The sequence below is a fragment of the Muscardinus avellanarius genome (genome assembly GCF_963383645.1).
Source record: "Muscardinus avellanarius genome assembly, chromosome: 10".
Classification (NCBI taxonomy): Eukaryota; Metazoa; Chordata; class Mammalia; order Rodentia; family Gliridae; genus Muscardinus; species Muscardinus avellanarius.
The window spans coordinates 104,072,636-104,098,220 of NC_137796.1; the positions used below are offsets into that span (position 1 = coordinate 104,072,636).

Here is a 25,585-nt window from a genome sequence, read left to right on the forward strand (position 1 = left end):
GATTTCATAAGTGTGAGTAATTAAACACGGGGAGATTCTCTGGGCGGGCCTCATCTAATTGGAAGGACTCCTTAAGAATGGAAGAGTGAGCTGGGCCCGGTGGCACACGCTTGTAATCCCAGTACTTGGGAGGCTGAGATAGGCGTGCCATGGGTTCAAAGTCAGCCTCAGCAACATAGTGAGGCTCTCAGAAACCTAGTGAGACCCTGTTTCCAAATAAAGACATAAAATCAGGCTGGGGGCATAACTTGGAGGTAGAATGTCTCTAGGTTCAATCCCCAGTACCAGAAAAAAAAAAAAAAAAAAAGCGTGAAGCAGCAGAGGGGTCAGAGTTATACAGAGGGGCAAGCACCCAACCGACCACTGTTACCTTTGAAAAGAGAGGAAGAGGCCACTAGCCCAAGAATGCAAGTGGCCTCTGGAGTCTAGACAAGGCAAGAGAAGATTCTTCCCCAGAGCCTTTAGAAAGGAATGCCTTGATTCTAGCCCAGTGAGACCCCCTGTCATTCTTCTGAATCCCAGAACTGTAAGATGATGGGGGTGTTAAGTCACTAAGTCTGCAGGAATTTGTTAGGGCGGCCGTAGGAAAGTAACAAGGGGCTCTGGACACGAGCTGCTGGCCAGGGTTCACCAGACCTCACTTACATCTTACTTTGGCTGCCCCTTCTGCCAGGTGAACAGCCGCTGGGGACACTGGGCTCAAGAGCCCGGGTTTTCAGAAGCAGTTCTTGGCCCCACCCAGCCCACCCACCTTGCCTGCCCAGCAAAGGCCCAACTCCTCTCTGTTCTTCCTGAGGCTTCCACCAAAGCACCTCGAAGCAGCTGCCGGTGGACCTCACTCCTGCTGGACACCACCAGCCGGAGCAGGGCTAAGTCTTACCCACTTTATATTGCTGGCACCTGCATAGTGCCGAGCAGACAGCTCTTTAGTGGGTGAGCAAACGGATGGAGGAGTCCTGGACGGGAGCCCCGGGTACAAACGTTGCAGTCTGAGTCATGCAACTGGCTGAGCACGACACTGGCGGGCACCGGACCTCTCTCTGCTTCAGCATCCTCATCTCTATGCAAGGTTATGATAATAGGGCCTAGGTTGCCAGGCGGTGCGGGTTCAGTGAGTTAAGCTGTGCAAAATGCTTATAAGAACCAGGTGCGATTGTACACGCCTATAATTTTAGTCCTGGTGAGGCTAAGATAGAAGGATCACAGGTTCAAGGCCAGCCTCAGCATCTTAGTGAGAACTTGACTCAAAATAAAGTATAAAATAGGGTTGGAGATGTAGCTTGGAGGTAGAATGTCCCTGGGTGCAATCTCTAGCAGGAAGGAAGGAAAGAAGGAAGGAAGGGAGGGAGGGAAGGAGGGAAGGAAAAGGGAAGGAGAGGGGAGGGGAGGAGGGAGAGTATAAGGAGAAGGGATCTGAGCTACCCGTGCATTAGGCATTGCGTAGATCTAGTCTAGACCCCTTCTGCTTGATACTGTTTGGGACTCAATCCCCACCTCCAGCTTCCTCTATGAGAGATAGGTATCGGGGTTCAAAGGAAGGGAGGCGGCAAAGGGAAGGGGCCTCAGTTGGGAACAGAGAAAGCTGCAAGCTTCACCAAATTTGCTATACTGAAGAATGCAAATGAGAGCTGAGAGAAAAAGCAAGTTTTATGAGAACCCAGTTAAAGGCTAAAGGTTACCAGGAGTCACTGAAACGACATGTATACTTCCTGGCTTTGCAGAGCTCTGGAAAACCCCGACTGCACTTAGAAAGATGCAAAGTGTATTATAAAATTCAAAGGGCCGGGGATGGGTAATGCAAAAAGATGAATGCAAGAGATAATACGGATGTGCCGAGTTGAAAAACCAGGAAGTCGTGTGGGCTTTCTCTGCATGAGCTTGGCACGGCAACGAAAGGAAGGGCTGCCTGATCTGGAACCTGGTTTTAAAAATGGCGGCTACCACTGGGCCAAGGGGCCGAGGGGAAAGTGAGATGAGGCCTTTGGGTCTTAATTATAAGCAAATGACTTGGAAGGACGGGGGAGGCCAGCCCAGCCCTGCCAACTTCTGAGCCTCCCTGGTCCTGCTGTCTGAATCCGGCCTGGACGGTCTGGTCTGCTCCTGACGCATTTTTTATGATTCTGCCTGAAACTGAACAGGCCATTTCCAGGACTGGTGCTAGTTCAGGACAACCAGGAGAACCGGGGACAGGCAGGGCTTCCTGTGATGCAGTGGGAGCTCTGCGAGGGATCTTCCTGCCCGTCGGTCCACTGCTCATCCTGTGGGCCCGCTGGGCTAGAGAACTGTGGGCTCCGTTAGGGGCCGGCACGGGGGAGGGGACTGGGGGCCTCCTGGGCCGTGGGAGGCGAGGCGCAGGAGGTGGCCCTCCCCTGACTTGGGCCTGCGTAAAGGTCGCACTGTCTGTCACTGGTTCAGACTCCCCAGAGATTTGTTTTGGGTGTTCTGTGGTTGATCTGATATCAGGGCCAGAAGCCAAGCCTCCCCTCCTGAGAGCTGAGCCGTCACCAGACCCTGTGACATCCAGAGCAGCTGGGCCGGTGCTGGAGGTGGGTGTGTGGTGGGTGGGAAGCCGGCGGCACCCTGTGTAGGCAGAGCCCCAGACAGCCCGGCCGAGGGCGCCGGCGCGAGGGATGTCCCGAAACTCAACGCTAACCTTCAACCGGCGCCCCCACGATTCCTGTTTCCTGTGGCGGCTTCTCCTCCTCCTGTCAGCCAGATGTTGGCCAAGAAGCTGGCTTCAGCGGGCAGCACGGTGAGGGAGAGCGGAGGCTGGCAGCCCCGGGCGGGGGTGGGTGGGAAATCTCTAGAGCTCTGTGTGACTGGGGCAGTACAGTGAGGGGCAGGGGGGCGCCCCACGCAGGAGTTGACCCCGAGATGGGAGGCCGGCACCCCGAAGGGTTCTGACGACTCCTTTGGCGGAGAAGCCGCTGTTTCCTGAGCCCCAGCAGGGTGGGAAGGCACATTCGCCACCTCTCTGACACTTGAACTGGTGGGGTCTGCTGAGGGCCTAGCTGTGGGGAGGAGAGGCGGAGAGGAGGCAAGGATGTGCAGGTCCCCCCCGAGTGAGTAGAGAGAGCAGAGTTATCACTTACTGTCTGCGGGGAGCGGCTCTAGGGTGGTCCTCACTGAAACCCAGGAGCAGCCTTGCAGCCGCCAGTCCTTGCTGGCTGGGCCTTGCAAGGTCACATTAGGCTTGTGCTTGGCACTGACAGTGAAGCTGGAGGTTGGGGAGACCACAGGACAGCACCTGTGGGCCTGGGGCCAAAGCCTGACTGCCCGTGTGAGCCTGTCCCTGCCCCGGAGGTCCCAGGGTCTTGCTGCCTCCAGGACCCGTCCACCTCCCAAGGACTGGGATGCACCCCAGAAGATGGCAGACCAAAGCTACCAGATGCTCTTCCATCTGAGATATCAAACCATGGCTCCATCAGCCTGGGCTTTGGAAAAAAGTATTCAAATTGTCAAGTGTCTTCAGCAGAAAGTAATTTTAATAGGCAAAGAAGGGGAAAGCTCAAAACCCCATCTCTTCTGCGCCAATTTTCCCAACGCATAGAATGGAATCCAGAAATCTAGCTTTGTAGAGGAAAGAAAAAAAATGTTTTATCTTGTTCGGAACCATCCTAGACCCGCTTCGATACGTCGCCAACAGAGAGGGCACAGTCATTAGGTGACCTTGTGATCTCAGCAGAACATGTCTCTCTAATGTAGCTCAATTATGATTGTAAGTTTATAAAACAGGGAAAGATTACAGGAATATACATTAAACCACATCAATGAGTGCTACTGAGAAAAAGAAACAGGCCCAGCAGACAGGTACCAATCAAATAATCAATACGCAGGAAACAGCCACATCTCCCTGCCTTAAAAGAACCAAAGAATGCTGCAATTGGATTTACTTAAAAATTTTCCACTTGAACAAAACTGACAGCTGTATTATAATCGCATTTCCAGTCAGTTTATAAGATACAGATTTCATTTCTCCATATTTCGACTTCATTTCTGAAAAGTAGCCAGCAACATTATTCATCAGGCGCACGGGGAAGAAGTCTAACTCACAGAGAGGGGAACGGCGACGTCGCCGACTCCCCGGCTCCCATTTCCTTGAGGATCGGGGGTTTAACTCAAACATGACTTCTTCCTGATGCATCCCGTGTAGAGCCCCCATTTCAAAGTGGAATAAGGGGGAAAAAAAACAGGAGAAGGGGTGGACTTACAGGGAGGGGGGAATTTTAGCCCTTAGAGAAGAAAAATGATTTTGGGCAGCTCAATTGTTAAAATTAAGACAATCCACATGTTTAGAAAACAAGGTGGGCTGAAAATTCTTGGCATATTCCATCAGCCAGGGCACACACTGGAAAACTGACTATTCAGACGTGCCTAACGAGGAGCAAACATCCTTCTTCAAACTCATGACCCAGTCGCCTTAACTGTTCAAGGCAACGTTTAGAAATGCCACGCTTGTGTTAATGAAGCTCTTTACGTGTTTACAAATACTTAGGAGCGGCTGCTAAAGCTTGTATCAGTTCAAACCAATAAGCCTGTTTTGCAAGCCAACTGTGTAGCGGGCGTCACGCCAGGTGCAGGGGTGCACAGACAGAAAGGAAAGTGTTCACTTGAGTGTGCAAGGGGGGCGTGGGGCAGGGAGAGCAACCTGGCAGAGGCGACAGGGGGGCGCGCCAGGAGCCTGCACGCACTCCACAGCCCCTGGGGCTCAGGAGCACCAGACACCTCGGGGGAGCAGCGCAGAAGCTCGCCGGGCCCGGGCGCCACGCGGGGGACGCTGTGCAGGGAGAGAGGCAGAGGACTTGGGGTGTGGAGGGGTGCAGCTGCAGAAGCTGGGCAGCGGCTAGGCCCCCATCGTGGAGCTGGAGGGACCAGGAGCGACCTCAAGTTGGCAGGCTGGTGACAGGCAGGCAGGATGCCCACTAGGGCGTTCTACCAAGTGTCTCCATGTGCAGAGACCCACGTGGGCTGTGCTCCCTTGAAAGGCAGAACACGGGTGACACAGGCTGAGGGGCCACTGGGCTAGCCGTGGCTTGGAACATCACGTCGGTGCCTCCTGGTGTGCACGCTGGCAACACAGTCCACTGGAGCACCAGCAGGAAGAAAGCGCGTCTCCCGGGCCTCTGGCTGGATGCTTGCACTAACGCACCCCCGAGGAATCAAGGAGGCCCAAGCACCCCCACTTGTGGTTTCAGTTCTTCACTAATCAGCCGGCACCCACTTTCCTGAAAGTCATCTTTCCAAGAAACTGATCTAGCTAGCGAGCCTCCGTGACCTCGTCTACTCTGCAGAATGCCCCCCCCCCCCCCGCACAGGAACAGCCGCGGCGCCTTGCTGAGCCCTTTGCATGAGAGCTCCAGAGATAGTATTCAACGCCTGGCGCGCACAGCCATGGGAGCCGACAACTGGCTGCATCTGCTTCCTCTCCGACTCCCGGCCACACACATGGACTTTCCGAGCCATTCCAAAGTGGCAGTGCGCGCCACTTGACTCCTTAACACTTCAGAGGTCAGGCTAAGAGGCCTGAGCAAGGACCAACTCCCATCCAACCATACCGTCACCGCCGTACCCAAGAAACGCGCTACAGAGCGCAAGTCAATCGTCTAACCACGCAGAAGCAAGCTTCTAGAAAAGACCCTTTTAAGCCACTTTTAAGTGTTCTCAACCCAAGATCCAGTTCAGATTAATAGTGGCCATGTCTGTCTCTGTCTCTCCCTCTGTCTTTGGTGCTAGGGATTGAACCCAAGGACATTCTGCCTCTGAGTTATGCCCCCAGCACTGTTTTAGTTTTTATTTGGAAACAGGGCCTTGCTAAGTTGCTGAGGTTGGCTGTGAACCTGTGATCCTCCTGTCTAAGCCTCCCAGCTGCTGGGATCACAGGTGTGTGTGCCACTACACCTGGTTTCCATGTCTCTGTAGTTTCAATCATCTAAGAAACCGATTTTTCCCTCTTTTTCAGAGAGTGTGTATGTGGGGCCCACGGCATTTTCTTTTTGTGTGTGTGTGGAGTTGAAGACTGAACCTAGGGGCATTCAACCTCCAAGCTGTACCCCCAGCCCCTTTATTTTTTGTTTTTGAAACAGGGCTTTGCTAGGTTGCTCAGAGTTTCACTATGTTGCTGAGGGCTGTCCTCGAATCTATGATCCTCCTATCTCAGCCTCCCACGTACTGGGATTACAGGTGTGCACCACTATACCCAGCTCCGTTTTATTTTAAAAATAGAATTATTTCCACATTCTGCATATTTTTTCCTGGTTTTTGTCTTTGCTGTTGGTTCTGGGGATTGATCCCAGGGCCTCTTGCATACTCAGGCAGCTCTAAGCTACACCCTGGCCCAACACCTACGTTTTGAAAGCGCAGGCCAGCTGTCTTCTAGAACAGTACACACTCTGAATTGTTTTTCATTGTCTTTGTTATTTGTGCTGTTTGCTCATTTTCACCAGGACGAGGCACATGGCATTGACTAGGCCACCAGCAAAATGAGCCAACAAAGAGAATTTTCCAGAACCACCCAGAAGGACCAACGCACTGTCATCAGCTCTGAGAGAAAAACCAATGCGCGTCCATTTCTGCAGACTTCCAGTCAACCACATAACACCTGGAGAGCTTTGCGGCACTTTTGCTGGTAAGGGATCTCTAGGCAGTGGGACAGACGCGGCCAGGACTTCCACTTTCCTTAACACTCTGGTCTGCTAGGAGCTGGGCAAAGCAGCCGGGAGGGAGGACCCGGAAGATGCAGAGGACGGCACCGGGCCTTCCTGATCATGAAGGACAGTCAAGAGCAGGACGGGGCTGGACTCCAAATGCCACCCAAGAACGTGTGAGCTTCCATGGGTCTCTACTGGCCCGCAGTGTGCTTGCTCCGGGGAACAAGTGGGATTTGGGGGTGGCTGGGGGGTGCAGAGCCCTAGCAAAGGCCCTGTGGTGAGCACGGGCCTGGTGTGCTGGAGAAGAGGAGAAGCAGAGCGGTGGCCGGCTGCGGCTCCGGGACTGCTGGCCCATGTGGCCAGACCTCTTCATTGTTCAGTGACAACTAGCTAGGGTCCCACGGTAAAGTACCCTGTTTAGAGATGTTGGCAACTAACGCACACACTTTGCAGCAAACATGGTACGGCCCTACCCCACACCCGCAGGCCTGCCCGTGGACCCGCAGCTGGCAAACTCCACACCGCCGGAGAGCGCTCTGTTTACAGTCATCAGCAAAGGTGGCCACGCTGCTCTCGTTTTATCTAGGAGGGAACTGAGGCTCCGGAGGTCAATCAGTCTGCCTAAGGCTGCACGGCCAGGAAGAAACGGAGCTGCGATCCCAGCTGCACTTTTCTGGGACCCACAGCTTCCTTCCTATCCTTAGATGCCTCTCTTGAATAACAGATCGTGGGGTAGCAGAGGGGCGGTCCGCAGCAGCGCGCCTTGACAAGGGGTGAACACAAGGGGAACGGCATTACTGTTGGTAGTAATTAGCTTCACAGGCACATTGGTTTAGGGCCCGAGAACTCGCTGGGTCCAGTAGGACAGGCTTCTGCACAACACGGAGCTCTGCAGCCAGGCAGAGTGGAATGCAGCACCGGTCAAGGGCGGCTCACAAGGGCAACTGAGAGGGGAGGCTTGCCTCTCAATGGGCTCCCACTGACTGTCTCAGCGCACAGACCTACTCTTCACACCTTGGCTCTCCAGGGCCCATTGGAGCTACAAATCTGTTCACATCAACCAGCTAAGAACACTTTGCATTATTCCCAGGATAAATTCATTTCCTGATAGGAGAAATCCATGGGCCTAAATGGCCTCCTCTCTGGCCTCGTCTTAATAGCCACTGCTACCCTCTGCTCCTGCTGGGCCCCGTCCTGGCACCCATACCCAGCCCTCAGATGGGCTGCTGCCCCTCAGAAGCCTCTGGGACCTTAGCTAGGCCAACCCTGTTTTCTGCTCTTGAAGCACTGGGCACAGTGGTGGTCTGATTTTGATCTCCCTAGGACCATGAGCTGGGGAGACAGATGCTGGCTTCTGCTCCTGTAATTGGCCCTCTCCCCAACCACAGCATGTGGGCTTATGGTTGCCACTACTACTTCTTGGAAAGACTGTCCCTGTTCTGAGAAGATGCCCTGACAACTTACCACGTATTAATAATGCCTTTTCTTTTATGAAGTGAGATTTCATAAGTGCCTTTTATTTAAAATTTTATCATTGCTATGTTTTTTCTCAGAGATGGGGGTCACATTAAACTGCAGGTCGGCCTTGGGCTCCTGGCTCAAGAGATCCTGTTGTCTTGGCTTTGGACTGGAGGTATGCGCCACCATACCTGCTCACAAATTCTTCTTTACTATTTATTTATTTATTTTTATTTATTTATTTATTTTGCAGTACTGGGGATGGAACCCAGAGGGATTTTACCTCCAAGTTACACCTCCGGCCCTATTTTTTATTCTTTATTTTGAAACAGACTCTCACTGAGTTGCAGAGGGCCTCACTAAGTAGCTGAGGCTGTGTGCGAACCATCATCCTCCTGTCTCAGCCTCCCAAATGCTGTCTTTTTTATTTTTTAATAACTACTTAGTTAAAAGGAAAGTTGGCAATCTGATCCCCAGAAGCTTTGATTGCTTCTCTTTATTTGGACACTTTCCTGGGCTGTGGAATCCCAACTACAACCCAGAGACTACTGCTCTGTACTGTGATGGATACTTTCTGGCCTCCAGACTGGAAGGTGTGTTCACACCTGATCAGACCACCAGCACAGGGGTCTGCTTACCCACAAACACTTCCCTGGAAGTGTGGGGCCTCTGACAGATGCCCTGATGCGGGGCTCTAACACTCTGCTGCAAGGATCTTTTGAGGAATAGCCATCTGGATTGTGGCAGACGGAAGCGGAAACGCCCAGTCACCATGGAATGATACAGGACGTTCTCAGGCAATGGCACAGGATGCAGGCTGCTAGTCTTGATGGCGGAGTCTGTGAAGCGACATGGGAAACTGCTTCTGGGGGGCACGGGGCAGGGGGCTTCCCACAGCCCCACACGGCTCCCTGGGCCTCACTGTGCCTCTGGCCTGGCTGCGGGCTGACCCCTCACCTGCTTGGAAGCAGCGCTTCCTCTGGGGGCCTCCTGAGGAGGGACTCCCGGACCTACAGATGGCCCACAAGCTCAGAACCCTAGAGTCAGCCTGGGTGGTTTTGCCACGGCGAGTCAGCCACCTAACGCTGTCCCCACACTGCCCCAGCCCCTGTGCCCAGCACTGACCGTCAGGCCCGGTCACAATCCTGAATGGCTCTGAGTCACGCGGGCACTGCTCTGAACGCTTCCCTGCGGGAAGGCCCGGAACCGAGACCCAGCCCATCCCAGCAGCTGTCCCCTTGGCCCTTGGTGTGGCCACAACCTCTCTTAGGACTCTGCAACAGGGCACGCGCTCCACCTCAGCCTGCCTCACCTGTGCATCTCCTCAGAAACTCCTGCCCCCGCCCACCCCGGGCAGGGGTCTTCAGAGGCCTTCCTCTCCAGCCACGAGGACTTCCTCCCCTTACCCTCCAGCTTGCCACCTCCAGAGCCACCTCCAGAGCCCTGCGCGTGTACGTTTTCTTACTGTGAGTGGTCCTGCCCTCCACCACCCCTCCCCACAAACTGGAAGCACCCCAAGACCAGGCCAGGTCTGGGATTTGTTCAGTTACATCGCAACTCCTAGTACTGCACCCAGAATCCAGCAGGCGCTCCACAAACAGTTGGATGAATGAGTTCATCAAACAGATTTTGAAAAGTCAGAACGCCAGACTGCATGTCTGCAGCACACGCTATGGCTTCAGCTACATCGTGTGAGTGCCCGTGGTGAAGGGCTGGAAGGAACCCGGAAGCTGAGCTCTTTGGGGGATCTGGATAATGAGTGAGCTTCCTCAGTACCACGATGACCCGTGTTACTTAGAAACAGGCAGGGCTCCTTCCCCAAGGTCTGAAGGGAACCCCAGGCAGGAATCTGGGGCTTCTCCCCAGAGCCTACTTGTCCTGGGAGCACACGTGGTCGGCGGGCATGCTGGAGCCAGAGTCCCACAGCCTGGGTGGGCCGGCCACAGCATCTTTCCTACCCTGCGGAACAGTGTCATCACACAAGTGCTGAACTGGCTTGGACAGTTCAGGAAATGCTCCTCAGGACGTGGTTCAAGCAAAAACGTGGCTCTAGGAGCAAGCAGTCTCCTGCCTGCCATCAGCGGTCCCAACAGGGACCACGGGTGGCGGTTTTACTGAGCACCTGCCATGGACCACACACACACACTGTGCTTTCCACACACATGACCTCTGAGCTTCCCAGGAAGGTCTCTTGGAGCCATTTTAAAGGCTCACAAGCACCAAGACCCCAGGGATGGTCACAAGTCCCATTCCTTTCAACTGCACCAGGAGCAACCAAATCACACATCAGGGGGTGGCCTGGGAGAGCGTGCATCTCACTTGGCCTCAAGCAGCGGCCAGGGCTGAGGACGCTCGTGCTCCTCAATGCTGACAACCAGTTTCACAAGGGGAGCCGGGTGGAGCTTGTGAGAGATGATGCTGCTGCCATGCCTTGCGCTGACTTTACCGCCCCAAGCAGATGGTGGGCAGAAAGGAGGCAACGCAGCAGAGTGCTGAGGCTGAGGGGCGTGGAGTCACAGGCCCTTCTCTCTGCGCTCTCCTCGGTCCTGTCCGGCTTTCCTGCCCTCCCTCGCCCCTTCTTCAGCAGACACAGGTGACAAGACGGCTGCTTGTGACCCCCCTGTCATTCTCCTCTCCAGTGAATGACAGAACAGGCCTCGCCGCAGGCTGGGCCCGCAGGCTTCTCTCCGGAGTGCGCACACGTTGCTGCTCCGAAGCAGAGGCCACTTTCTGTGCCTGGAGTCGCCTGCCACGTGGGCCCAGACTGCTGCTGCTGGTCAGCAAATGCTTGCGCTGACGCTCGGCCGGCTTCTGGGCAGTGTTCAGCATGTTGTGGTTTCGTATCAGAGTATGTGGAGGTCAGTGAGTACACTTATGTCACCACTTCCTGCTGTGTGAAGCCGGCATTTCTTTGAGCCCATCAGATCTTATCAAGGGCGATAAAAGTCGACCAATTCCAAATATCTCTTCCTGAGTCAGCTTCCTTAACTTACCCGGTAGGAACACGACCAGTTCCAGTTATTCAGCCTTCGCATATGAGCCACGTTTTGACAGCAAGCACTTTGTGCGTGGAAAAGGACGCTCATTTCCCCCTTCCCCGTGGTAGATGAGAAACTCTGGCATTTACAATCATCAAAGACTAAAAAAAAGAGCAGCCAACCAACAACATGCACATCTTATTCTAGTATCACGTGCTTTTAAAATCCATAATCCACATATTTTCTGAATGCCACCCACTCTAGCAAAAAGATATAATTTGCAATCAGGCTGGGTAAAGATGGCCAGCCATTACTTTCTTAATGGCCAACTACCCAAAAAGGCTCAGTTAAGTGATCTCAACTAGCAATCTAATCAATTACAATTGATAAGTGAAATACTGTTAACCTTTATTTCAGCAGACCATTCCTAGGGGGAGGAGGGAAAGGATGTGAATTCCCAGCATAAAATTTAATTCCGCTTCACGGATGCAAACATTCTTGGTGCCCTGCTAGCCCGGCCCCCTTTAGAGCAAACCATTTCCCTCTCTCTCCTCAGATCAAGTCAGAGAAAGACTGGCTCATGATTCCCTCCAGCCTGCTCGATCAATTTAAACTTTACAGAAATCACTGTGGCCGTTCCTCAAGGACGCAGGGGCAAAAGGAGATGGGCACAGAACACAGAAGGGTCCCTGTTTCTTTGTTCTCCCAAGAAATAAAAAGACGAATGAGCATATAAAAGAGGAAGGCCAGAAAAAAGAAATTAGATAACCAGATAATAAGCCGAATTCTAATTCTTACTTCTGAGAAACATCTATGTGTTAGTGTGAGACCCTGTTCACAAGCATCTTGTCATTTAATTAGCAGGCCATGCTGACCACAGATTGCAGAGAACAGTTATATGCTCAGCACGAGGCTTGGTCACATAGTTCATATTCCACTCAGTCCTCAAAACAACCCTGTACCATAAAAAATAACCAACTCCATTTTTTCCTTTATTTTCCCCATGGTGCTGGGGATTGCACAGAAGGATCTGGAGGTGCCGGGTAAACGTTCTTCCACTGAGCCGCACCTCCAGCCCCAGCGACCCCATTTTACAGGTGGGGACAGAGGCGGTGGAGGCTTGGGCGTTTGCTCAAGGGGGAACAGAGCTGCAGTGATACCTGTCTCAAAGTCTCAAAAGCCAGCACACGGTGCCTGTATCTTGCTCACTGGTTACAGACGGAACAGTTTTCCCAAAACTCTCTGCACTGTGCACTAGTGTGGTGAATTTTACTGTGTATCAACTATACCTTAATACAAATAATTTAAAATGACAAAAATAACAACAACAAAAACAACACTATAGGGAGTGGCCATCTGCTGTTCCTACCTGCTTTATTTTCAAAACTGGGGATTGAACCCAGAAACATTCTACCTTCGAGCTACACCCCCAGCCCTATTTTTTTATTTTGAAACAGGGTCTCACTGAGTTGCAAAGGGCATCACTAAGTAGCTGAGGCTGTTCATGAACCCGTGATCCTCCTGTCTCAACCTCCCAAGTACTGGGATTACAAGCGTGCATCACCACGCCCCGCTGTGCCTGCTCTTTTTTGAGAGTTTTAATTTTTATGGGCTTCCTTGCCCTCAGGTGAGGAATCTGAAGAAAATGGCCCTACCTCCCTGGCCAGCCAGTCAGGGCCTCGCAGGCCTTGGACCACTACTTGGTTCAGGGGTGGTCACATGACCCTAACCTGGCCAATGAGAGCGCCATTCCAGGCTCTTCTAACTCTCTTGCTTGGGTTGTTTAGCTGACCTGCGGGTGGTCAGCCGGTCACTATCAGGTGAGAGCCCCTGATGAGCTGGGCCGCAGGAAAGCAGAGACGGAGAGAGGCAGCTCTCCATGAGACGGTTTGCCGACTCAGATCCAGCCATGCGTAAGGGCAGGACGAGCCTTGATTTTCCGGTGACATCAGCCATGCCCTGTTCTTTTTCCATAAGGCAGCCTAATTTGGGTTTCTGTCTCATAACTAAAGACTCCCAATGCATTATAATGCTTTTATAGAAAACCATAGTGTATCTATGTCTCCGCAAAATGAGGAAAGAGAAAGCTATACAAATACAAGAAGGGATCTGGGAACATAACCAGACTTCATATTCGTTTTCTCCTTTGAATCTCGGCCTCATGCTGCCGATGGGAACACCGAGGGTCTGCATGGTCACATATGTTGCCCAAGGTCACAGGCTGAGCCGTGGTCCCTCGGCCTTCAAAGCCTGCATCCTCACCTGAACACTGATGCTTTGCTTTGGGCAAGCTTCCTTTCCACAGCAGTAAAACTCTTTTATTACTGGATACATAGGAAACGCCAATCAAAGAGGTGCTGCTCTGGTCAAACAGAGCGCAAGGGCTCTGGAGCTGTGCCTGCCCTTGCTTGAGGCCGCTCGTCCTGCACCAGCCTTCTGGCCGTGCCCCTCCTCTCCAGAAAGCAGAACCCAGACTGCCTCGATGCGCCCAGGCTCTGGGCCCTTGTCTTCAAAACCTTCATGGGACACGAGCAGCATTTGCTCGAGTCCATGGCGGCCCGCCCCCCGGTGGTGTGCGAGTCCGCACAGCAGTGGCCCCCGGCCCCGGGACCACGCAGGGCAGCCCACTCACTCAGGTCCAGGACGTCGTCAGTCTTGATGAGGTCCTCCTCCCGAGTCAGGGGCAGCTGGGTCTCGGGCTCCCCTCGCAGCTGCAGCGACAGGGAGCGCAGCATGAAGAACACCCGGATGGCCTGGGCAATAGGGCAGAGAGCAGAGAGGGTGATGCTGCAGAGGCCTCTGGGTGAACTGCGGCACCCACGAGTCGCCTGGCATCGCCTGGCGACTCTCCACTAGAGAGAAGGAACAACAGAGCCCATCCTTCTAGCACCGTGGTTCTGGGAAGCTCAAGGGGAGCAGCCTGGTTCAGTGGCCCAAGGTTCAGGCTTGGGTCACTTTACCCCCACTGCGCACCTGTCCCCTGCCAGGACCTGGGCCTGTGGAGTCACGTGACCTCCACACACCTTCCCTGCCTGCTCAGCACTCAGCCCCGCTCTGCAGGCAGGCGGGCAGGCAGCCTAGAGCTGGGGAGGTGAGGTGAGCTGCCCCAGGCCCCTCCCAACTAAACCAGCAGGGCTGTGGAAACCCAGCCCTAGAGAGAGCGTTTGGAGGTGCTGTCTACCGAATGTGGGGTGGGGAGTCAATGGGTGAGATGTGTGTGGGCTTCAGAGCTGGTGGGACCCTGTTAGGACCCCAGCCCCTCCCTGGGGGAGCGTCTCCGCTCTCAGCCTTGTGCCTGGCAGGTGCACACTGCTGCCCCCGGGTGCCCCCCTTGTCTTCCCAGCCAGCTCTCTGCCAGCAAAAGAATTCCTGACCAGGGAAGAGGTGTCTGTCAGAATCCAGTGTGGCCGAGGCAGTTCTACAAAGCAGAAGAAAGGCAGAGTCCCCAGAAGCCAGGGAAGTTTGTGCAGGAGCAGCTCCAGGCCGCGGGCACAGGCACGCCACCAACCTGAGCCAGGGAGCGGAGGGGCAGTGCGGGGAAGTGGGCACCTCCGGGCTTTCTCCCTCACAGGGAGCAGAGAGACCTGGCTAGGGACATGGCCCCAGAGCCAGGCAAGGTCTGCACTGGTTCCCAGCTCCTGGGCTCCACTTTGTTCATCTGTGAAGTGGACACAGCGATCCTAACTCGCAGGGCCAGGAGGCAGCCCCGAGGAAGCAACCTGCAGGGCTCTGACAACGCCGCGCGGGCACAGAGGGGCGTGGGGCTGTCGCCACTGGAGAGCTGCGCGCAGAGGAATCCAGTTCGTCTCTGGTCGTTTGCCTATAGTTCCTGCCTGTGTGAAGGGAGGAAGGCCTTCACACCCCACACAAGAAAGGGGGCGGTTCCCACAGGCAAAGGGCTGGGCTCGCACTGCCTCTGGTGACCCAGCAAGGCTGCTGAGCAGCAGATCTACACCCTAATCCTGCCTCCTGCCAAGCTAGTGGGAGGCCTTGGACCAGGCTCCTGGTGGAGAGAGCGGGAGGAGCTCCTTCCCCTGGGCCTCCTGAGTAGCTCAATGCTCTCCACAGAGGACAAAGCCCTGGAGAGAGAAGACCAGGCGGTGACCGGGCGGTGGCTCCGGTGTCTGACCTGAATGTTCCTGACAATTTGTAAAAGACAGTTTTCATCAAGACGCCTGTAACGTGCGGGGCACGCCTGCGATCCCAGCACTCGGGAGGCCGAGACAGATTTGCAGGCAGCCTCAGCTACTTAGCGAGGCCCTCTGCAACTCTGTGAGACCCTGTTTCAAAATAAAGAATAAAAAAATAGGGCTGGTGTAGCTCGGAGGCAGAATGCCCCTGGGTTCCATCCCCAGTAACCCCACACACAACACACACACAAAGATATTTCTAACAATCGGGGGGGAGGGGCACAGTCCCATTGAAAAGTCAAGAGCGTCTCTTTAATAAGCACCTACTGCATGCTGGGGGTTGTGGGCACCTTACTGCAACTTTATGACTTCAGAGAGGAGGAAAGGGAGCTGCGAGGGCCCAGGGCCCTGGGTTCCCAGAGTTTCTACTCAGTCATATCAGGGGCTGAGTGGCTTAGCCCAGGACACTAGGAAGCACAACCCCACCCTGTGCCGGCCCAGGGCAGGAGGCTCAAGATGTGGGTGGCCCCTGGAAATATCTGGCAGTAGGAGCTCTCCAGTAAGGCCTCAGGGATGAGGGAAGGGAAGAAGGAGGCCTCCTGCCAGCAGGTCCCGGAAGGGGGTGCGTCTGTCTGTGTCAAGCCCCCTTCTTCCAGGTTCTAAGGGCGCAACTCCAGCTCGGACACAGCTGGTGAAAAGAAAAACCACGGCATGGGGCTCCTCCGCCCGCCGCTCGCAAAACCCGAGGCTTTCCAAAGAGTATGAAGGAGTTTGGCATTTGGCTCCTAATGTAGGCCTTTTTGGTAAAACATTTGCTTGACAAATGGAAGATATTTCCAGGAATACAAACAAATAAAAAGACAATAACTTAAAATACAAAATAGAATCGAAACCATATAAAATGAAATCCCACCACATTTCCTGGTGGGATTTTTGAGTCCAACTTCTGAGAGCAGGAAGAGCCTGGGCAGGAGGCCCGGCCCTGAGTGGCGGGCAGCTGGCATTCCACATGGTAGATGCTCCCTGTGGGCGAGAGCTGGGCTCCTACAGGGCCCCACAAGGGCCTGGCAGGCACGTGGGCCGCCCCAAGACACCAGAAACCCACGCGGGAATGCCAGACAGGAGGACCAGGGGCATGTGCTTTGTTCCAACGTCCCCAGAAACAGTAAGGTGTCCTCTGATTACCCTCAGCCACCCAGGCACGGTGAGGGCCTTGTGGTGTTATCTAATTCAGGCCTTTTAAGGACCGTGTGTGGCTCCCATCCTACAGACTAAGAAACCAAAGCCAGGGGACGGGAGCCTCCTGCCCAGGGTAACTCAGTGCAAAATGTCATTCCAAAGTCCCAGCTCTCCCACCACACCCCTTGGCCTTCAAAAGAGTTAAGGCTTAGGACCTGGGCTTTTATGGAATACTCTGCTTTGCTTTTGCTAAATAAAGATGCAGATTTAAAAGTATTACCAAAAAGGACTAAGAAATTATCATTCAGCCGGGCGTGGTGGCGCAGGCTTGTAATCCCAGCATTTGGGAGGCAGAGACCAGAGGATCGTGGTTTGCGGACAGCCTCAGTTACTTAGTGAGGCCTTTTGCAACTCAGTGAGACGCTGTTTCAAAAAGTAAAAAAAAGACTGGGGGTATAGCTCGGAGTTAGAATGCCCTGGGTTCCATCCCTGGTACCCCCCCCCAGCCCCCCAAAAAAGAAAGAGAGAATTTATTAATCCTTCAGATCTCCCATAGAATACCAAGAAGACTGACCCTGGAAGGATGGATTAGTTTTGGAAAGGGGGACAGCTGACCAAGCTCAGAGAGAAAGCAGAGTTCTCCAATGTCTTTGCTTCAGTGGGGCTGGGCACAGGCTCTGGCAAGCTCAGTGTTTCCGGGGTGGAGTTAGGAGGCCGGATCTGGAGTCAGACGTTGGCTTGGGCTAGGGCTTGGATGAACACTTGAATTCCCTGAGCCTGGCTGCTATCAGCTCTAAGCAGCAGCAGCAAGATGGTACGGTGATGCGCCCCGCTGGGGCTGAGGCGCAGCACTCACATTCGCAAGCTGCCCCGTTTAGGTCAGAAGCCCACCCGCCATGGCTGTGGAGATGGCTGTGGACGTCAGTTATTCTTAGAAAGGCACTGAAGCGATTTGAGAGGGGAGCAACCACCGGGAAAGCAACGCACAGAAGCACGAGAAGACATGCATACCCTTTGAACCAGACATTCCACTTCTGGGAAATTATCCTAAAGAAATAATCCAAAAGAAAGAAAACACTGTATTCATGAAGCAGTTCATTACAGTTTCGCGAAAATAACAGCAGTGGAAGCAATCAAAATGCACACTAGCTGCCGGGCGTGGTGGCGCACACTTGTCATCCGGATCGCAGTTCGTGGCCAGCCTCAGCTACTTAGTGGGGCCCTCCGCAACTTAGTGAGACCTTGTTTCAAAATAAGGAATAAAAAAATAGGGCAGGGGCGTAGCTCAGAGGTTGAATGCCCCTGGGTTTCATCCCCAGACCTGCAAAAAAAAAAAAAAAAAAAAAAAAAAAAAACCCAGCATGCTAGCAGGAAAATGCCTCCCTAATGATGGCAAAAGTCACTGGAGGAGCCATTACGCGTCACAAGAAGCCCCACGTAGTGCTGGGTGGTGCTGCACGCCTGCGACCCCAGCACTTGGGAGGCGGAGGCAGGAGGATCGTAGGTTCGAGGACCCTTGAACTTAGTGAGACTGTCAGCAACCTAGGGAGAGAGCCTGTTTCAAAATAAAAAATAAAACAGGCCTGGGGTAGAATGCCCCTGGGTTCAATCTCCAACACACACAAAAACCCAGCTTATTACAAACATACTACGGGTTGGGGATGGAGCTCAGTGGTGGAGAAAGCGCTGCCTGGCAGCACAACACACAAAGCCCTGGGCTCCATCCCTAGCACCACAAAAGCAAAGCAAAGCAAAACAAAACCAAAAACAACAAACAGAAGAAAACTTCTTGTGCTACAAGAGGCTGTGAATGCAAACAAAGACGGAAGAGACAATAAAGGTCCAGGAGTCAGTCATTAGAGTGATGGAATCGTGGCACGCTCCCCTCACTTGCAAAATGTTGAGCTGCACCGGTCCCTTCGCGTGCAATGCACAGCCCAAGTGAAAGGCAAAATGTCCCATTTCCTCAAGGTCAAGAGTGATAAAAAAAAAGTCCTTGGGGTTTACAAGGGAACAGGGAGACAGGATGTGGAGACAAAACCTAGCTCAAATACACTTATTTCCTAATGGTCTCCAAGGTTACTGTGTGAAGATGGCTAGGGCTTCGATTCAGATCTTGATCATTCATCCGGAAGTCTATTAGGAGCTCTCTTCTCCTCCGCACTAAGCTGCAGGCCACGCCCTTCGCCACGGAGCTCTGCCACTCTTTAGCAATGCCGAGTGCGCACAGCCTGCAGGCAGCAGAGCGCTCATTATTGTGAACAAGAGCCGAGGGGCAGGAGCGCTCGGAGGAACCGCAGGCTCCAGGAGGTAAGTGACCTGCGCAGGGAGCGCGGCTGGAGCTGGGACTAGACCAGCGGTGGTCTCACTCGTGCACTGGCACTCTTTATTTCTTGGTACTGGAGATTGAGCTCAGGGATTTTCTACCTCTGAGCTATATCCTCCCCCTGCCCCCAGCCCTTTTTTATTTTGATACAGGATCTCTTGCTAAGTTGCTGCGGGTCTGGCTGAGTTGCTAAGGCTGGCCTCAAACTTGCAATCCTTCTGTCTCAGCCTCCCTAGTACTAGGATTATAGGCATGTGCCACCATGCTTGGTTAACCTGCATTTCTTTCTTATTTTCCCTTCCTTCCTTCCTTCCTTCCTTCCTTCTCTTTTGAACCCAGGGGTATTCTACCTCTGACCTACACCCTCAGCCCTAATTTTTATTCTTTATTTTGAAACAGGGTCTCACTAAGCTCCAGAGGGCCTAAGTAGCTGAGGCTGGCTGTGAACCTGCCATCCTCCTGTCTCAGCCTCCGAGTACTGGGGTTACAAGTGTGCGCCACCACGCCTGGCTGCACTCTTTCTCAACGACCTCTCTGCTGCCCCTGCACAGGGAGTGGCTCCGGTGAGTGGCTCCGGCAAGACCCACACCTGGGTGTGTCTGGTCAGACTCCAAGTGCTTGTGAGCCCTACTTCAACAGGCACGTGCCTTCCAAGTGGCGTGGCCGGCTGCAGCCTTGCTGCTTTGGTCTATATATTCCTTGCATCTCACACAATGCCTGGAGCCTAGAAAAGGCTCAACATATGTGCCAAAGAAAGAATAAATGGTGTCGTTTCTAAAGTGCGAGAGGGCGAGCGACTCCGTTGCCAGATGCCTTCCTGCGGCCTGCCAAGCCCGGCCACTCCCCTCTCCAGTCCCCTCCCCGCCTCCCGGTCACGGGCTCTGCTCCGGTCCGGCTCCTGGAACACACCACACTCCTGCGCATCTCGGGACGCTGCACGGGCTGCTTCCTGCCGGGGAGCGTCGCCTTTAATACACCTCAGGCGCCGTGCTCAGAGGTCGCTCCGCAGAGCAGCTCTCCCTGCTCCATCTAGAGCAGGACCATAGGAGCGTGTGGCCCGGGCCGCGGCAGAGTCCCGACTGCAGGCAGCTATCGAGCCTGCTCCTCAGGTAAAGAGAGAAGAGTCCAGGCAGCACGGGCGGACATCTGTTCTGGTCACTCTGCACCTCCCGGTATAGCCCAGCACCTGGGATACAGGACCTGTCCCCCTTTTTTGTATTTGGGATTGAACCCAGGGCATTCTACCTCTGAGCTGTATCCTCAGCCCTATTTTGAAACAGGGTCTAAGTTCACGAGGGCCCTGCTAAGTTGCTGAGGCCGCCCCAAATTCATGATCCTCCTTCCTGTCTCAGCCTCCCAGGTACTGGGATTACAGGCCTGTGCCACTGTGCCCAGCTCCCAGCAGCTCTTTGATGAATGTATGAGTGGATATTTTACAAGTTAGGAGTGATTGACCAGTCAGGGCTGGTTTGAACTTCTCTGAAAAATCCTTAATGAAAATAAAGAAGTGGGGGGGGGGATTCCTGAAAAGGACAGCTTCCTAAAAATTAAAGAAGGAAGAAAGAGCGACCAAGAGACAGGGGAAGCCATTGAATGGGATGAGATGGAATGTTGTTTGGATACAAGCAAAAAAGCTTGAAAGAGACCACATAAGCCCTCAATTGCTTGCTAAACCATACACTTCCTTTAGTTCAAACTCAAAGCACACTGCTGTGTTCTGATTTCTGAAATGGACTTGAGGAGCCAAGCCTCCGGATGGTTTTAGACGGCGGCCTGGCCACAGCTACTGGGCTGAGGTGCGTGGCCCTCGCTCCCTTCAGTAGCTGGTTCTTGAAGTCACAAAAGGAAGCTTTTTTAAGTGGGTGGCTGCACTCCGAGAGGTCTGCCCTATTTTAATAGCATTCTGCTACCACTGAACTCTGGAACCCTGCACTCACTTTTGTAAAGTGTTAAACATAGAGAGGCTTAACAGGAGGCCCCAGGGAGGCCCAGACACCCCGCTGCTGCAGTCAGCCCTGCGTGTGCTCCACGGGGAGGGAGGGGCCCTGGGCACTTGCAGCTAAGTGAGCCCTGAAGAAAGAGAAGAGCCGCGACCACCAAGGACCCGCCGGTGGTCCTGTGTACGTGCCTTCCACCGGGCCTCCACAGAGACTTGGAGAGGCCGCCGCGCTCTGCATGGTAGGTGCAGAGACAGTGGCCTGACCGCTCTCCCTTGAATGTCTCCCATTTCTGTTCTGTGGTAGGAGCATCTGCCCCTGACCCAGCACGGCATGAAGTCATGAAGCAGTGTTAGGTGCCGGTCCACAGCCTCGTGGCCTGGCTCCTGACAGCGCCCACAGCCCTGGCCTCCCCACCCTCCCTGGGCCCTGAGCTGCAGCTGCCTGAGGCCGAAAGGTGTCTCCGGGCCACTCCCGCACCGTGGGGAAGGTGGGCCTGCCTCCCCACCCTGCCACGTGGACGAGGACAGAGGTGACTGCGCTGTTTCCAGTCTGCACTGACTGCCTCCTTGGGAGCTGGGCCATTTCTGAGGCCCCTGTATACAGCCCAGCGAGGGCTGGTGGGCATGATGCCAGCTGCCATAGGACGCTGTGGCTGCGGGGCTGACGGGCCCGGGGGCCACGCTGCCTGGGCCGCTTGTGGCCCCTGACTACCTGGAGGACTGGGAGCAAGCTGCCCGCCTCACTGCCTCCGTGAAACGGGGTGACAGCAGTGTCCCCCTCCTACAGTGGGGGTGAAATTAAACAAAGAAATCCATGTACAAAGGAGCCACTTTACAACAAAGGACCTACACTCATGAGCGGTAAGAGAAAAACTGAAGATTGAGAGCCAAAGGGGGCCGCGTACGGTGATGCGCACCCATGATCCCAGTACTGGGGAGTCTCAGACAAGGGCACAGGCCAGCCTCAGCAACACAGCGAGGCCTTGCTTCAAAATAAAATGCCAAAAAGGACCAGGATGTAGCTCAGCGGCAGAACACCCCTGTGTTCAATCTCTAAGGACCACGGGGAGCAGAGGGCCCCCAGGCAGCAGCTCTGTGTCCAGGCCCTCTGGTCCCGAGGCCCTGCGGCCCCAGTGGGTGTGCGGTCCTGCTGAACAGTGTAAGGGAGCATCCCCTAGGCCCGCCGAGGGAGAGCCGCTGGCCTCAAGGACGTGCTGACTTGATGCCTGCTTTCCAGAGAAAGCTACAGCCAAGACGCAGTGCAAACGGTGCCCCACCAAGACCGTGGGCCTGGCCAGCGGCTGCCAGTGTGTGTGGAAGGCAGGAGTCAGTGGCTCGCACGGGGTGGGTCCTGCGGTCAGGTCTGTGGCTTTGCCCAGACAGTTGGGAATGTGGATTGATTGACTCAAGACACATGGGCCCCACTTCCTCCGCACTCCGGAATGCGAGGCAAAGCCAGCGGGTGGAGGAAGGGGGCGATCTTCTTGTCTGGGGCACATAAGCAGAAGCCCAAAGTGAAACACCTCTGCCGCTCTGGGTGTGCGCACACGAACTCAGAACACGTGGGCTGATAACCAGAGCCGTGTGCAACGAATTCCTCTAAATTATCCACTGACACTCACGTCTCCAGGGAATGATTTTCTAGGAAAAGCTCTGGTGCTTTCTAAGAAAGAAACTGCGATTGTACGCAGGAGATAAAATACCCTGAAGAGACCTGAGCGACTGCTTCCTAGAGCGCCGGGCGCCTCAGCAAGCCAGCGCAGATAACGGAAGCACACGCAGCTGCTTCTGAGAACTAATCAGCTCTCGGCACGCCTCTCCCGCAGGCCGGCAAGAATCACAATTTCACTTGCGTGAGCCTCGCCCCGAGATCAGCCAGATACCTTAACATCACGCCATCTCTGGGGTCCGGAGCACCCAGGGCTAAGGCCTCACACCAGCCTCACCTGCACCGGCTGCTCCCCACTCGCCCGGGGTTCGCAGAAGCCCAGCCCCCTGACTTCTGTTCCTGGAGCTCAGGGCTTGAGCTGAGCTTGGCTCCGACAAAGGCGGCTTGCCTGCAGCTGACCCAACTCTCCAAGGGCGAAGATGGAAACCCAATCCCCACTCTCCAAGGGTGGCAGGCTTTGGGAAGCCACGCCCAGTGGCAGGTGTGTGGGGGAGGTACTCCCACGTATTGGCTTTGATCAAGGACCCCGCCCCCACCCCAGAGCCTGGGAGGGGTCCTGGTGAGGCTGCCTTGGGGATGAGGGGCGGCCCTGGGGAGGCAGACCCCCACCCGCGTGCTCACCCGCCGGGTCTTCTCCACGGCGCCACACGGCAGTCGCTTCACGAAGTCAATGCCCGTCAGTGGCGTGCCTGTCGGGGGCAGCAGGATGGAGGCGTCCATCATGAGATACTCCACGTTCATGGGCTTCATCTAGGAGAGACATCACAGGAAGCCTCAGCAAGGGGCCCCCGAGGGGAAGGCAGTGGGGCGGGCTCCACAGTCTCTAGTACAATGCCAACCCATCTTGTCAGCCCTGGACCTGGACCGAGCCTCTGCTTCCAGGGAAGATGTGTGAGCTGTGCGCTTTTTTCTGTTTTCTAAGTTGCCTTTAGTTTTCCTTTAGTTGACGTCAAGGAGCCACTGTATGGGCTGCCGGCCTTTGGAGACTACATGTTTTTCCTCCAGAGGCTGCAGCCTCCCACCCCAAATCCCTGTATCCTCCCTGGGCCTCCCAGGCCCTGGCCTTCAGGCAGCGGCTCCTCAGCCCGCTTGCTCCCTCACGGCCTCCTGTGCTCCACTCCGGGCCCTTCCGGCCTGCCCTGGGGAGCTGGACTGCCAGGCCCTCACACAGAGGCCATTAGCATTAAGCCAGAGGTGCGCGGCCGGCCCAGGCCTGGCTTTGGGGTGCCTCCGCCAGCACTGTGACAGCATCCAGGGAGCTGCGCCAGCTCCTCTGCTCAGAAGGCCGAGGTAAGGACTCACTTCAGCTCCAGGGGCCCCGTGTGCCACCTTCGTCTTTCTCTAGAATGTCAGGCACTGTGCAGGCCACACCATGAAGGAAGCCCTCGAGGGCGGGAGGGAGAGGAAGTGAGTAGTTTTTGTGCAAGGACTTGCAGGAGGCATTTTTTGGGGTATTTCACACCCAGCCCGGGCAGCTCCACGGTATGGACTCCATTGTACAGATGAAAACAATCAAGGCTTGGCCTTCAAGCAACCTGCCCAAAGTCACGGTTAGCAAGCCAACAGGACCTGGAGCCGCGCTTGGCCCGAGCGTCTCCACAGCACAGGTGCCATGGACTTTACATTTCCAGACAGGGAGCCACACTGTGGAGAACTGCACGGTAGACAGGAGAGTCAGGGGGAAGACAAAATGGCAACTAGCTACCAAATCCATTCCCTTCTGATCACTGGCCTGAGGAGCAGAGTCCGAGCTGCTGGAGGACGGCAGGGGTGTGTGTCAATAGGAGCGAGGCACAGTCATGGAAGCCCATGCGTCGCAAGGAGCCTGGCTGTGGGGTGCTGCTGGGCACTGCTGGAGCCTTAGGAAGGCTCCGAGGGGCCATAGACACGCAGAGGCAGGACAGTGGTAAGGGCCCTGCTGTCCTGACGGAGCGCACAGAGACACTTAGATCCAATGACTTTTCTTTTCTTCTTTTTCTTTTGTGGTACTGGAGACTGAACCCAGGGGCCTTCTACCTCTAAGCTACACCCCCAGCCCTGTTTTACTTTTCATTTTCTTTTCTTTTTTTTTTTTTTTGGTGGTACTGGGGTTCCTGGAAGCCCTTCTACCTCTGGGCTACACTCCCAGACCTATTTTATATTTTTGAAACAGGGTCTCTTACGCCAGCGCGGCTGGCTTCGAACCTGCGCGATCCTCCTGTCTCCGCCTCCCAAGCGCGGGGATTACAAGCATGCGCCACCACGCCCGGCTTTACTTTTCATTTTCAAACAGGGTGCTGCTAAGTGGCTGAGGCTGGCTTTGAACCTGCAATCCTCCTATTTTAGCCTCCCCCAGGTACCGGGAGCACTCGTGGGCACCACCACGCCCGGCTTGACTTTCTTTTTGACATTTTAAACACTTAGGTTTATTATCAACCTTCCAAATCACTGCATGCCTCGGTGAATAATGTCCATGCAAAGGCTAATTTATCGTGTATTTACTGAGTGCCCGCTCAGGGGCCCATGCTGGAAAGGCAAAGACAGAGCTGTTGAGCGTAGAGCCTGCTGCCGCCTGGTGCTGCCTGCGGGAGGGAGAGGAAGGCCTGCTGGCACCCAGCGTGGGCATGCTCCGGCAGAGTGGAAGAGGAGGCCGCAGGAGCCACGGGGACGGGAGGAGAATGCTCTGCCGTGGAAGCCTGACTCTGCCACTAACAGGCGGGACAGACTTGGGCAGCCCTGGGCCCTCCAACTCCCAGGGTCCTCGTCAGCAGAGAGGAGCCAATGGCGTAGCTCTTCCCTTTGACTGATGTGAAGAGGAGCAGATTTAATGCATAGACTGTGCTTTACGCCCCATGCTATGGAATCAGCCTCCAATAAAAAGCCTCGCTCCCCAGCTATTTATACCAAAGTGAACTTTCCTGACCCCATTACAGGCACAGTCCACTTCAGGGCAAGCGAGTGTGATGTGAAATGTCTGCGGTGGTGGATCCGAAGGCTCCATTCTCATTCCCTTTCCCAGGTCCCCGGCACTCAGGGTGGGCCCGCGCAGCGCCCGACTCAGGTGCGCTCAGGCCCACTTACGGTCATGCTCCTGTACTCGTCTTCAAACATGTCCAGGAAAACCTCTTCTCCCTAACAGCAAAGGAAGGGAGGCAAGAGAAGATGGTTCACTTTTTTTTTTTTTCTGTAAACACAGTATTATAAACTTGAGCGCTCGGGTTTGGGGCCATCTGTTTCTCCTAAGCGAGTTCTCGTAAATCACCAGGAAGTAAATACACAT

General features: G+C 54.6%; 1 protein-coding gene across 1 annotated transcript in view; it reads right to left on the bottom strand.

Moving 5' to 3' along the window:
* CLEC16A (C-type lectin domain containing 16A) overlaps positions 1–25,585 on the bottom strand; it is a gene marked incomplete at both ends in the record, with an annotated part of 240,689 nt that overhangs the window by 95,577 nt on the left and 119,527 nt on the right. The window contains 3 exons of the mRNA XM_080704466.1: positions 13,716–13,836; positions 22,948–23,076; positions 25,387–25,437. Coding sequence (XP_080560592.1) covers positions 13,716–13,836; positions 22,948–23,076; positions 25,387–25,437 — 301 coding nt within the window. The remainder of the gene's footprint in view (positions 1–13,715; positions 13,837–22,947; positions 23,077–25,386; positions 25,438–25,585) is intronic.